General features: G+C 48.1%; 1 protein-coding gene across 1 annotated transcript in view; it reads left to right on the top strand.

Annotated features, from left to right (window-relative positions):
• The window catches only part of ATIC (5-aminoimidazole-4-carboxamide ribonucleotide formyltransferase/IMP cyclohydrolase), a 51,456-nt gene extending 38,499 nt beyond the window's left edge, over positions 1–12,957 (top strand). Inside the window, exons 11-16 of the mRNA XM_075318945.1 lie at positions 1,582–1,671; positions 9,574–9,702; positions 10,715–10,807; positions 10,981–11,163; positions 11,264–11,416; positions 12,770–12,957. Of these exons, the coding sequence (XP_075175060.1) occupies positions 1,582–1,671; positions 9,574–9,702; positions 10,715–10,807; positions 10,981–11,163; positions 11,264–11,416; positions 12,770–12,889 (768 nt within the window). The 3' untranslated portion in view covers positions 12,890–12,957. The remainder of the gene's footprint in view (positions 1–1,581; positions 1,672–9,573; positions 9,703–10,714; positions 10,808–10,980; positions 11,164–11,263; positions 11,417–12,769) is intronic.
• Positions 12,958–14,317: the final 1,360 nt, after the last annotated feature.

The raw sequence follows: 14,317 nt of genomic DNA, 5'->3' as shown, positions 1-14,317 counted from the left end.
CTGCTCCCAACGTTGGCACTTAAGAACCTCCACTTAAAGGGGACCTGTCAGGTGCAATATGCACTGAGAACCACGAGCAGTTCTGGGTACATATTGCTAATCCCTGCCTAACTGTCCCTGTATACACTAGCATAGATATTTTTAGAAAGTGTTTGTAAAGATTATATGCTGAGTGCAGGGACTAAGGTGTTTGTTCCCTTGGCTAGTCAGCCCACACTTGTGGGCGTAATAACATACTAATGAATGCGCAGCGATAAGCACATACTTCATTGTTCATGGTGGCTTGCGGAGGATGCATGTGCTCTGCGCATGATCCGGTGTATACGGGACTTCTGATCATGTGCATTGTAAGCTTCCCGGCTTCAGTGAGGTACAGTGCTCATGATCAGAAGTGCTGAGGACTCTGGATCATGCAGCGTGCTCATCCATCTTCCGCCGGCTGCCATCAGGAGTGAGGTATATGTGGCGTGGCTGTCCATTCATTAGCATGTTAGTACACCCACAGGGGTGTGCTACCATGCTATGTGGGCCAACTAGCTAAGGTAACAAATGCCCTTGGGACCAGGGAAGAGCAATATGCACCCAGAACTACTCATGGTTCTGGGTGCATATGGAACCTGACAAGTTCCCTTTAATACTTGTAGGATTTATCGTTTTAAACGGTGAGCTCTAAATACAGTGGTATCTATTTTTTTTTTAAAAAAAAAATATTAACTTTTCTTTACTATATGGCGCTAATGTTAAATGGCCTTGTCCAAAAACAGATTGTAATACAAAATGCATCCACTTATGTGCAGATATCTTGTCCCAGGACTGCAATATATTGAGCAGCTGGCAATAGGTGGCTTAAGTAGGAACAGTTCTCTGCTACAAAGTGGAGTGTGTGGGACACAATGGCCTAATTCGGATAAGACTGCTCTCCAAATGGATGGTGCAATAGTGTGGGTTTTTTTTTTTTTTTTTTTTTTCCTCCCCCTGAACCCCATCCTTTCGGCTCTAGAATGGGGGCCACAGCATAGCAATTGGTGTCAAGTCTCCCCCTTAGTGGACAACATATAGACAGGTCTTAGTGTCATGTGGCTATCCAGTCACAATGTGGCAGTTGTTTGGTTACAAATCAATACAGGACGTGCTAAATTGGGTATGGATTGGGGCATTTCACAAACTGTTGTCGATCTCATGTTCAAGTCTACAAAGTATAGTTCTCAGCAGCGGCCACGAAACCGCCGAATACCTGGTGCATCAGTGATCCAGGTCTTCATCAGTTAAGTCCTGGACCACCCCATTACTGAATAGGTGACCACTGAGCACAGCTATTCTCATTAACGTCTGAGAAGCCAAGTGGGCATGATAGACCATTTTATGTCTGTAAAGGAGTTGGGAGCACTCTACCAAGCACATGTCTGACCTATACCGTGCCTAGGCCAGAACGGTTCTATATGGACAGACCACTTTAATTCCAATGCAGATGGAAATATTTTGAATAGATGCATGTCCAAATGATGACTCATCCGGTAATCTCTTTAATCTGTAGTCCTCTTCAGTCAGTAGTGGTCTTTTCTTAATCTTGTATTGTGATAGGTTTCTGATGGCATTATAGCTCCAGGGTACGATGAAGAGGCTCTGAAAATCCTCTCCAAAAAAAAGAATGGGAATTATTGTGTCTTGCAGGTAAAGTATTATCGTGTGTCCTGGTTTTCATTAAACAATGCACATTTTCATAGATCTCTGGTAAAGGGGCTGAAACCTGGAGAATGCTGTAAATGTCTCGGTATTTAGATCCATATAAGTTAAGCAGTCTATATTAGGATATGATATGTTTGTTTTTCTTTTTCGCTCCTAATTGGGAGACCCAGACAGTGGGTGTATAGCTACTGCCTCTGGAGGCCGCACAAAGAACTACACTTAAAAGTGTAAGGCCCCTCCCCTTCTGGCTATACACCCTCCCGTAGGAGTACAGATTCCTCAGTTTTAGCTTTGTGCGCAAGGAGGTCAGACACGCACGCATAGCTCCATTGTTTTTAGTCAGCAGCAGCTGCTGACTGTCGGATGGAAGAAAAGAGGGTCTATACAGACTCCCAGCATGCTCCCTTCTCACCCCACTTATGTCGGAGGTGTTTGTAAGGTTGAGGTACCCATTGCGGGTACGGCGGCAGGAGCCCACATGCTGATTCCTTCCCCATCCCTTTTTACAGGGCTCTGGGTGAAGTGGGATTTACCGGTCTCCAGGCACAGAGACCGTGCTCCATCTACAGCCCCTGGAGAAGATGCTGGATGGAGCGGAGTACATCAGGGACATGGCCCTGCTTCCTCAAGGTACTCTGTGTCCCCGTGTATCTGGCGCTCACACCGCAGCATGCTGGGTGTTGTAGTGCGCCGGGGGACATCAGCGCTGCGGCGCCTGTGCCATGGCCTCATTCAGCTTGCTGAAGCAGGCACATTTATGGGAATAGGCCGCGCCGGCCGCTGGGACTGCGGCGCGGCTGGCACTTGTAGTGCGCCGGGGACTTCAGCGCGGCCTGCGCTTTTACGGCGGCCGCGCTGATAACTACAGTCCCCGGCTTTTGCGGCCTGCTTCCTTTCGTTCCCGCCCCCAGACCTGCCAGTCAGGAGAGGGGCGGGACGCTGCCCACGTCTAGAACTCGGTCGCGCCGGCCGCTCGAACAGCGGCGCGGCTGGCACTTGCGGTGCGCCGGGGACTTCAGCGCGGCCCGCGCTTTTACGGCGGCCGCGCTGATAACTCGAGTCCCCGGCTTTTGCGGCCTGCTTTCGTTCGTTCCCGCCCACAGACCTGCCAGTCAGGAGAGGGGCGGGACGCCGGCCAGTGCATCAGCGCTGAGGGCTGGAGTCGTTTTTACATACTCCAGCCCTCACAGTCAGCACAGAGGGGACACTGTTCCCGCACTTTTGTTTGGGAACTCCCACGGACCGCCCCTCTCCACAGAAGCCAGCAGCCATTCTTGCTGACACGCTGAGCTGCAGAGGGGAGCCGGGGAGACCCAGACAAGGCATTCTGCAGCCTCTTACCCGCTGTTCAGCGGGCGGTAAGCAGCCCTCAGGGCTCACCCCCTCTTGTGCTCGTAGTATTCTTAGTATTTTGTTGCTACAAATACTTGGTATTACATAGCGCTGGTCGCCCTTTGGCTATAGACTCTCTCACATGCAGAGAGCCAGCAGCATGTCGCCCGTAAAACGCAAGGGTGCCAAGGCACAGACATTGTATGCTTCCTGCACCGCATGTGGGACTTTTCTACCGGCAGGCTCCACGGACCCCCATTGTGTGCAGTGCTCGGCCCCTGCGGCGCTTGCACAGTCGGGACCTCTGCTGGACGTGTCCCAGGGTGTACCACCTGTGAATGCTGTCCAGGTGACAGGAACTGAGTTTGCAGCTTTTGCTGACAGAATGTCTCTCACTATGTCACAAATTCTTGACACATTGCGAGCTAGGCCTGTACTTCAGACCACGGACACTGTGCATGTATTGCCCCCTGGTCCCCCTCAGCTCCTAGCTCCGGGACGGGCATCTACACCTCAGGGTGAAGACTCTGACTCGGACGATGGCCCCGGGCAGCCTAAGCGGGCTCGTTATGACGGGCCTTCACATTCATCTCAATGGTCTGGATCCCAGCGGGATGAATCTATGGGTGATGAGGCGGACTTAACTGATCAGGATTCTGATCCTGGGACCGCTCTCAATCTAGATACACCAGATGGTGACGCAATAGTTAATGATCTTATATTTAACATCAATAAGATGTTGAATATTTCCCCACCAGCTCCTCCTGTAGAGGAGTCAGCTTCGCAGCACGAGAGAATCCATTTCAGATACCCTAAGCGTACATTAAGCACTTTTCTGGACCACGCTGACTTCAGAGACGCAATCCAGAAACCCCACGCTTATCCTGAAAGGCGTTTTCCTAAACGACTTAAAGATACACGCTACCCTTTTCCCTCTGAAGTGGTCAAGGGTTGGACCCAGTGTCCAAAAGTGGATCCTCCAATTTCCAGGCTTGCAGCCAGATCCTTGGTTGCTGTTGAAGATGGAGCGGCACTTAAAGATGCCACTGACAGGCAGATGGAGCTCTGGCTGAAATCCATCTATGAAGCGATTGGAGCGTCATTAGCGCCTTCTTTTGCGGCCGTATGGGCACTCCAAGCTATCACGGCCGGGCTTGCGCGAGTCGACTCAGTCACACGTGCATTTGCCCCGCAGGTAGCACCATTGACCTCGCAAATGGCGGCATTCGCGTCGTACGCGATTAATGCTGTTCTTGACGCTACAAGCCGCACGGCAGTGGCGTCAGCCAACTCAGTTGTTTTGCGTAGGGCTCTGTGGTTGAGACATTGGAAAGCAGATTCTCATTCCAAGAAGTGCTTAACCAATTTGCCTTTTTCTCGTGACCGATTGTTTGGAGAGCGTTTGGATGAAATCATCAAACACTCCAAGGGTAAGGACTCTTCCTTACCGCAACACAGACAAAACAAGCCCCAACAGAGGAGGGGTCAGTCTGGTTATCGGTCCTTTCGAGGACAGGGCAGGTCCCAATTCGCCTCGTCAAAAAAGACTCAAAAGGACCAGAGACGTTCAAATTCTTGGAGGTCTCAGTCACGCCCAAAAAGACCAGCCGGAGGAACCGTTGCCAAAACGACGTCCTCCTGACTTGCGGTCTCCGATGCCCACACCCGCGGTCGGTGGGAGGCTGTCCCACTTTGGCGACATTTGGCTAGCAAATGTCAAAGACCGTTGGGTGAGAGATATTCTATCTCACGGGTACAGGATAGAGTTCGGTTCTCGTCCGCCAACTCGTTTCTTCAGAACTTCTCCACCACCAGACCGAGCCGATGCTCTGTTGCAGGCGGTGGCCGCTCTAAAGGCGGAAGGAGTGGTGACCTCCGTCCCTCTTCAGGAACAGGGTCACGGTTTTTACTCCAATCTGTTTGTGGTCCCAAAAAAGGACGGATCGTATCGTCCCGTCCTGGATCTGAAGTTGCTCAACAGACACGTAAAAGTCAGGAGGTTCCGGATGGAATCCCTACGCTCCGTCATAGCCTCAATGTCTCAGGGAGATTTTCTAGCATCAATAGACATCAAAGATGCGTATCTCCACGTGCCGATTGCACCAGAGCATCAGCGTTTCCTACGTTTCGTCATACACGACGAGCACCTACAGTTCGTAGCGTTACCCTTCGGTCTGGCAACAGCCCCCCGGGTCTTCACCAAAGTCATGGCAGCAGTAGTAGCTGTTCTGCACTCGCAGGGTCACTCGGTCATCCCGTACCTAGACGACCTGCTTATAAAGGCATCCTCTCAAGAAGCATGCCAACACAGTCTGAAGGTGGCACTAGACACTCTCCAGACTTTCGGGTGGATTATCAACTTTCCAAAGTCTCATCTAACCCCGACCCAATCTCTGACTTATCTTGGCATGGAGTTTCATACTCTATCAGCGATAGTGAGGCTTCCACTGGACAAGCAGTGCTCGCTACGGACTGGAGTGCAATCTCTCCTTCAGAGCCAGTCGCACTCACTGAGGCGCCTCATGCATTTCCTAGGAAAGATGGTAGCAGCAATGGAGGCAGTCCCGTTCGCGCAGTTTCATCTGCGCCCTCTCCAATGGGACATTCTGCGCCAATGGGATGGGAAATCGACGTCCCTCGACAGGACTGTCTCCCTCTCTCAGACTGCCAAGGACTCTCTACGTTGGTGGCTTCTCCCCAACTCATTGTCACAGGGAAAGTCGTTCCTTCCCCCGTCCTGGGCAGTGGTCACGACAGATGCGAGCCTATCAGGGTGGGGAGCGGTGTTTCTCCACCACAGGGCTCAGGGGACGTGGACTCAGGAAGAGTCCACCTTGCAGATCAATGTTCTGGAAATCAGAGCAATCTATCTTGCCCTGCGAGCCTTCCAACAATGGCTGGAAGGCAAGCAGATTCGGATTCAGTCGGACAATTCCACGGCGGTGGCGTACATCAACCACCAAGGGGGAACACGCAGTCGCCAAGCTTTTCAAGAAGTCCAGCGGATTTTGACGTGGGTGGAAAGCAGAGCGTCCACCATATCTGCAGTTCACATCCCAGGCGTGGAAAACTGGGAAGCAGACTTTCTCAGTCGCCAGGGCATGGACGCAGGAGAATGGTCCCTTCACCCGGACGTGTTTCAACAGATCTGTTGCCGCTGGGGGTCGCCGGACGTCGATCTGATGGCGTCACGGCACAACAAGGTCCCAGTTTTCATGGCACGGTCTCACGATCACCGAGCGCTGGCGGCAGACGCCTTGGTTCAGGATTGGTCGCAATTCCGACTCCCCTATGTGTTCCCACCTCTAGCATTGTTACCCAGAGTTCTCCGGAAAATCAAGTCCGACTGCCAGCGAGCCATACTCGTCGCTCCAAATTGGCCAAGAAGGTCGTGGTACCCGGATCTGTGGCATCTCACGGTAGGCCAACCGTGGGCACTACCAGACCGTCCAGATCTGCTGTCTCAAGGGCCGTTTTTCCATCTGAATTCTGCGGCCCTGAACCTGACTGTGTGGCCATTGAGTCCTGGATCCTAGCGGCCTCAGGTTTATCTCAGGGAGTTGTTGCCACAATGAGACAGGCTAGAAAACCATCCTCAGCTAAGATCTATCACAGGACGTGGAAGATATTCTTAGCGTGGTGCTTGGCTCAAGGGTTTTCTCCCTGGCCATTTGCATTGCCAATTTTTCTTTCCTTCCTGCAGTCTGGGTTGGAAAAAGGTTTGTCCCTTAGCTCGCTTAAGGGTCAAGTCTCCGCGTTATCCGTATTCTTTCAGAAGCGCTTGGCACAGCTTTCTAAAGTACGCACGTTTCTCCAAGGAGTTTGTCATATCGTTCCTCCTTACAGACGGCCATTGGAACCCTGGGATCTGAACAAGGTTCTCCTTGCTCTTCAAAAGCCGCCTTTCGAGCCTTTGAAAGAGGTTCCCCTTTCTCGGCTTTCACAAAAGGTAGTTTTTCTTGTAGCGGTCACGTCTCTTCGAAGAGTGTCCGAGCTGGCGGCGTTATCTTGCAAATCTCCCTTCCTGGTATTTCACCAAGACAAGGTAGTACTGCGTCCAATTCCAGAGTTTTCTCCCAAGGTGGTTTCTTCCTTTCATCTCAATCAGGATATCACTTTGCCATCTTTGTGTCCGCATCCAGTTCACCAATTTGAAAAGGGTTTACATCTGTTGGACCTGGTGAGAGCACTCAGGATTTACATTTCTCGCACGGCGCCTCTACGCCGTTCGGATGCGCTCTTTGTCCTAGTCGCTGGTCAGCATAAGGGATCGCAAGCTTCCAAATCCACCCTGGCGCGGTGGATCAAGGAACCAATTCTTCACACATACCGTTCTGCTGGGCTTCAGATTCCATCTGGACTGAAGGCCCATTCTACAGAGCCGTTGGTGCGTCCTGGGCGTTGAGGCATCAGGCTACGGCTCAGCAAGTGTGCCAGGCGGCTACCTGGTCGAGTCTGCACACGTTTACCAAACACTATCAAGTGCATACCTACGCTTCGGCAGACGCCAGCCTAGGTAGACAGGTCCTTCAGGCGGCGGTGGCCCACCTGTAGGAAGAGGCTGTATGACAGCCCGTTCATGTGGTATCTTTTTACCCACCCAGGGACTGCTTTTGGACGTCCCACTGTCTGGGTCTCCCAATTAGGAGCGAAAAAGAAGGGAATTTTGTTTACTTACCGTAAATTCCTTTTCTTCTAGCTCCAATTGGGAGACCCAGCACCCGCCCTATCTGTTTTTAGGGTTTCGTTTTTTCGGGTGCACATGTTGTTCACGTTGTTTCTTAAGTTCTCCGATCTAGTTATCGGATTGAATTTGTTTTTGAAACTGTTATTGGCTTTCCTCCTTCTTGCTTTGGTACTAAAACTGAGGAATCTGTACTCCTACGGGAGGGTGTATAGCCAGAAGGGGAGGGGCCTTACACTTTTAAGTGTAGTTCTTTGTGCGGCCTCCAGAGGGCAGTAGCTATACACCCACTGTCTGGGTCTCCCAATTGGAGCTAGAAGAAAAGGAATTTACGGTAAGTAAACAAAATTCCCTTCTTTTTGTTTTTTTTTTTTCTTCTCCTCCTCCCCATCTGGATTTGATCAAAATTGCATGAAATATTTTTATTTTTCCCCATTCCCCAGGGTACATACATTAGTACTAGTTGGCGGTGAACGGCTTGATCCTATAATTTGGTAATAAGCACCTCACATAGTTGGAAGCACATGTTGTGGTGAACATGATTATCTCCATGTGCTGCGAATAAAGTCTAAAAGTGGGCACATTTCAAATTATGATATTCCCCCACCCCCCACAGGTTTCTTCCCTTTTTTGGTAAGCAAAAGCTTTACACCTATGTGAAACCGAAGCTTAAAGGGAACCTGTCAGCAGAAATTTCACCCAAAACCTAAAAGATTCCCCCTCTGCAGCTCCTGGGCTGCATTCTAGAAAGGTCCCTGTTATTATTGTGCCCCATGTGAGACCAAAATAAAGACTTTATAAAGTGGTACCTTTTTGTATGCAGATTCTGTAAATGTGACACGGGGGCGGGCTTTCTGGCGTCCGTTATTCTGCCTCCTGGTCCTGTATGCCGCCCCCATCGCTCCTTTCCATAGCTGATGCACCGCCCACTGCTCCAGCCATCCCCGCGCATGCCCAGTGCCAGTCTCACGGGACTGAGCAGTGTGACCGCTGGTGATGTGTGCGCAGGCAAGTGATTATGGGCGGGGCTGTGATTGTTATCAGCAAGTACCCGCCCATAATCTCGTGAGCGCGCAAACCTCACCAGCGGTCACACTGTGCTCAGGGTAGTGCTAGACTGTATGGGCTGCTTCCAGGGATGACGTCCCTTTTGTCACATGATAGGGGCGTGTTCAAAATACTATCACGTGACAAAAGGGACGTCATCCCTGGAAGCAGCCCATACAGTCTAGCACTACCCTGAGCACAGTGTGACCGCTGGTGAGGTTTGCGCGCTCACGAGATTATGGGCGGGTACTTGCTGATAACAATCACAGCCCCGCCCATAATCACTTGCCTGCGCACACATCACCAGCGGTCACACTGCTCAGTCCCGTGAGACTGGCACTGGGCATGCGCGGGGATGGCTGGAGCAGTGGGCGGTGCATCAGCTATGGAAAGGAGCGATGGGGGCGGCATACAGGACCAGGAGGCAGAATAACGGACGCCAGAGAGCCCGCCCCCGTGTCACATTTACAGAATCTGCATACAAAAAGGTACCACTTTATAAAGTCTTTATTTTGGTCTCACATGGGGCACAATAATAACAGGGACCTTTCTAGAATGCAGCCCAGGAGCTGCAGAGGGGGGAACCTTTTAGGTTTTGGGTGAAATTTCTCCTGACAGGTTCCCTTTAAAGGAAAGTCATTAAAGATCTGCAGCTTCAACTTAATTTTATTATGGTTTCACCCTTTTCCTAAAATTCCTGTCTCCAGCACTAGCATCAGGCACAGATCTTTTTTTATACACAATTAACGCCTTCATTCTGTCAATTTTTCTTTTTTTTTTTTTTTTTTTTTTTTTTTTTTTTTTTTTTTTTTTTTTTTTTTTAGGTGGATTCAACTTATGAGCCGGATAATGCTGAGATTCGAACCATTTTTGGCTTGCAGCTGGAACAGAAGAGAAATGATGCAGTCGTAGATGGCTCCCTATTCGCCAATCTGGTTACACCAAAGAAAGAGGTACAGACGTCACGTCCGTTTTCTTAGGGATTGTTCATTAAGTAAACACATTACAATGGCTGTATGTGCCAGGAAAATGCACCGGACTTATTTATAGGAATCCATACACCTGGGTGGCCTGTGCTGGCATTCCCACTATGTGGAGTGGTGTAGACTGTTTCACATAGTACGAGCACTTTGCTGTGATTCTGTGTCATTTGGCTTAGTCTATATATTGACCTACCTTGCATCATTCTGAAGGGAATCTGTCACCAGGATTTTGATACATCTGAAGGCAGCATAATACAGGGGCAGAGATCTGGATTCCAGCAATGTATCACATACTGGGCTGCTTGCTGCAGTTCTGATAAAATCCTGTCTAATCTGTTACTGATGTAGTTCTCTGAATGCTGAGCTCTGTATAACACTGCCCATACCACTGGGCAGAAGCAGAAATCACTGTTTATCAGCGGAAGATTACAACTACAGAAAGCAGCACAGTAAGTAGCTTATCATTTGAATCTACCTGACTTTTTTTTTTTTTTTTTTTTTTTTATTTTGCTCTGAAATTAGATGGCAGAGCCTGGTGAGATTCCCTTTATGGATCTACTTTAAGAATTTCTCAATAAAACTGTAAGGGTATGTGTGCACTGGGAAATTTTTATTTTAAGAAAATCTGCACCCTCTGACAGAATTCCGCACCCAAATTTTTGCAGTGGTTTGTTGCATTCTTGCTGTGGATTTGCCACGGGTTGGTCCCTTCAATTTTTTACCATTATCTATGACATGCTACTTTTTTTGCTGCAGAAATTCTGCAGCAAAACCGAAAGGGAAAACCCGCAGTGTGTGCACAGCATTTTTTATTTCCCTTAGATTTTGCTGGGGGAAGAACTGCACAAAGGGTAAGAGGGGGGAAAAAACGTACCTTTTCTGCAGCAAAAAACAGTGCGCACAGGGCCGAAAACTAATTTTAAAATTGCTAAAACTGCTTAATGGAGCTTGAAAAATAAGATATTTTTACAATTTGTTTCAGTTACCAGAGTCGGCCATCCGAGACTTGATTGTGGCCACTATTGCACTGAAATATACCCAGTCTAATTCTGTCTGCTATGCAAAGGATGGACAGGTAACAAACTCTTCAGTCCAAGGTTAGGATGGGTGGCGATGGGTAATGGTATGTCCTAGTGAGATGTTGCCTCTTTATATATGAAAAGGTCAAGACCATGTCAAAGACTCACTCTCTGTAGAGCACGTATAATTTTAGAGACTACATTATAATCGGAGAACTTTTTGTGATAGGTGGTGGGTATGGGAGCTGGTCAACAGTCCCGCATACATTGCACCCGTCTGGCTGGGGACAAAGCTGATAACTGGTGGCTGCGGCACCACCCACGTGTCCTGGGAATGAAGTTTAAAGCTGGAGTAAAGAGGGCTGATATTTCAAATGCCATTGACCAATATGTCAGCGGGACCCTAGAAAAGGTATCTATTATGGTGAAACCATGCTTGCTGCATGACTATTTACTTTGGAGCAGTGTGCAACTCAATTACTGAAATCTATGCATTTGGTGTCTGTCCCCAGGAGGAGCTAGAGCAGTGGAAGTCCCTGTATGAGCAGCCGCCAGAGCAGCTAACTCCAGAAGACAAGAGGCAATGGATCTCTACTTTAGCTGGGGTTTCCCTGAGCTCTGATGCCTTTTTTCCATTCAGAGACAATGTGGAGCGAGCGAGGAAGGTGAGATGATGGGGTGTTCACCTTAATTATATTATACAGCGATCTATGAACAAAATAGTTTTATATGCAAACTGAAATACAGTGATCATGCCCAAATTCCAATAATGTGTGAATGTAGCAAAAGTTTTGCAGTTGGCACAAAGTTATGAGGGGGGAGGAGGAGGAGGAGATGCACACTACTTCACTGGGCTCCGGGCCAAGTGAAACAGAAAGTGATTCATGATAGCTACAGGCGTCATCACATGACCCTGTGCTACAATGACGTCACGTGACTTCCGGTATCAAGCAGTAAGTAAAAGTTTATCGCGATTATAATGGCGCTGTCACATATTGACAGCGCCATTTTTAAGGGGTTAAACGGCACAAGCAGATAACTATTCTGCTCGTGCCTAGCAGGCACACATCTCAGCTGTGAAGATCAGCTGAGATGTGCGCTGATCGCGGCATGCTGCCAGCGGCAGACCGTGGGCAGTAACATTATGACCGCTAGGATGTAATATTACTGCCCAGTCGTTAAGGGGTTAAAGTGAACCTGTCGTGTGCAATATGCTTCCAGAACCATGAGCAGTGGGTGCATATTGCTAATCCCTGCCTTACCGTCCTTGTATCTAGTAACATTCTTTTTCTAAAGATCCTTTATAACATGTTAGTGACTAATTGCATGGAAGTTAGTTCCCTTGGCTAGTTGGCCCCTGTGGGCATGCTAACATGCTATTGAATGCGCAGCATCAGAGGCATGGTTGCTCTCACCTTCTGCCACCGCTGTTTTTTGGCTCAGTGCTAATGATCAGAACATCATTTGGACTTCTGGTAATGTGCACTACACCAGTTTGAAGCCGGGATGAGTACACCCGGCTTCCTAGTGCTCATGACTGGAAGTCTGGGATTTTTGATCATGCGCACTGAGCTGAAAACCAGTGTCCAAGCTGGTGGCAGCAGAGAGCGGTGATATTGACTGCCTCTGACACTGCATTCATTAGCATATTAGTACGCCCCTGTGGGGACCAACTAATCAAGGGAAGTAATGCCCTTGTAACTTGTGACTGTCCTCATTAGCATATGAAATAATATTTCTAAAGATCTCAAATGTATGCTACTAGATACAGGGATTAGTTAATATGCACCCAGAACTGCTCATGATTCTTGGAGCATATACGGCACCTGACAAATTCCCTTTTTAAGCGCTAATCCACTAGATACATTGCATTCAACAATGTTTTGGTTAGAAAGATGCCAGTGTGAAGCCACCTTTTAGAACTTCTGGTACAATGTATCTTTTTTAATGATTGGTCTGTGCACTTGTATAGCTTGTGTTGTATCATTCCTATTCTAATGACTATATTTTCCTTGCAGAGTGGAGTCCAGTTCATTGCCGCTCCTTCTGGCTCTGCAGCCGACAAACTGATAATCGAAGCATGTGATGAGTTGGGCATTGTCTTGTCGCACACCAACCTGCGACTGTTCCACCACTGACCTTCCAAGAGCAAAAACCTTTTTGTTTAGAGGATCTTTATACTGTTACAATAAAACATGGTATTGCATTGTTGTTGTGTGATTTGTTCTGTTATAATAGCTTGGTATCTGAATGATTTGCTTAAGTATAGTAGACTGGAAGAATTACTGCTCCAGGCAACTGTTCTATGATTATACTTTAAATATATCCATAGATTTCTGAAGTAGAAATATAAAACCATTGTACACATGAAAATAAGCTAACTTCTAATGCATCTTATCAGACAAATCCGCTTCCTTTTCTGCCAGAATTGATCAGTCATTATCAAAATTCTCAATTTTGAGGTAAAATCTGTATTCAGTGAAGACTTTCCCATTACTGAGAGAAGAGATGGCAGTTGTTACTGAAGAGTCTATGTAAATGAGAGGGAGCAGGGGGTGGAGCTCTGACTCTAGCTCCTCCCTCCTGTCATCATTGAACATGCTCAGTATCAAATGCCATCTCCTATCTCAGTAATACGTAAAACATCTGTATTCAGTGAAGACTTTACTAAAGGGCCATCCAGTACCTGGGCTGTCGTTACGGCCACCACTTACTATACACTGAGCGGTGACAAACTGAGAGCCACCCCATGACTGAGATCTGAATGCTGCCAGGAGGAATATAGTTAATTTCCTCCCAGCAGTGGTGCTCTTGGTACAGGTAGCAGGCATGTTCAGAATGCTAGTAACCTGCATACTAGCCCTGTCCTAGAGAAATTATAACATCCATAAGACTTCTCTGCATAAGAAATCTTCTCTCTCCCTTCCCCCGCCATTAAACATGGGATTAAGAAACTAAATCGAGAGCTGGTGAGCTGACACTTCTATCTTCATTGAAGTGGGACCTACTGGTGTGGACAAATAAGGCCCGTTTCACACAGCCGTCATTTCGCTGGATCCGGCACACATACAGTACATTTACAGTGGAAGCGCACAACCACATTTGTCCGCATGGTCTTGTGCTTCCACTGTAAATTAATGTACTGCATCCGGCAAAGTGCTGGATGTTTGAAATGGGCGTAATTACAGCAGATAATTGGTTGGGGAAGATCTAGAAAGTCTAAGATTTGCTCTTTTATAGAAGAAATCTGCCTTCCCAGGCATGCATTTTATCTAATCCAATCCTAGTTGGTAGATACTGTCTCTGGTGTACATGAATATTGGGGTTTTTCATTAATCTGATATGTATTGGAGCTAGAGTTTTGGCATCATGGCAAAGGGATAACAGAACGCAGTTACATCATAGTAAGGCAGGCAGAACCTCTAACCTAATATTAGCTAAATAGCATCTATTAGTGATTTGAGTGTAATTGTTACTATTACAGTAATGCCACAGCAATCTTGTTTGTGGCATTACTGTGGCTGGAGAGTCTAACTTACCGGAGAGAGGGGGGGAATTACTCACAT

This window comes from Anomaloglossus baeobatrachus, chromosome 7 (genome assembly GCF_048569485.1).
Source record: "Anomaloglossus baeobatrachus isolate aAnoBae1 chromosome 7, aAnoBae1.hap1, whole genome shotgun sequence".
NCBI lineage: Eukaryota > Metazoa > Chordata > Amphibia > Anura > Aromobatidae > Anomaloglossus > Anomaloglossus baeobatrachus.
The sequence above is the reverse complement of the archived record's forward strand: the minus strand, read 5'-3'. Positions and strand labels throughout refer to the sequence as shown.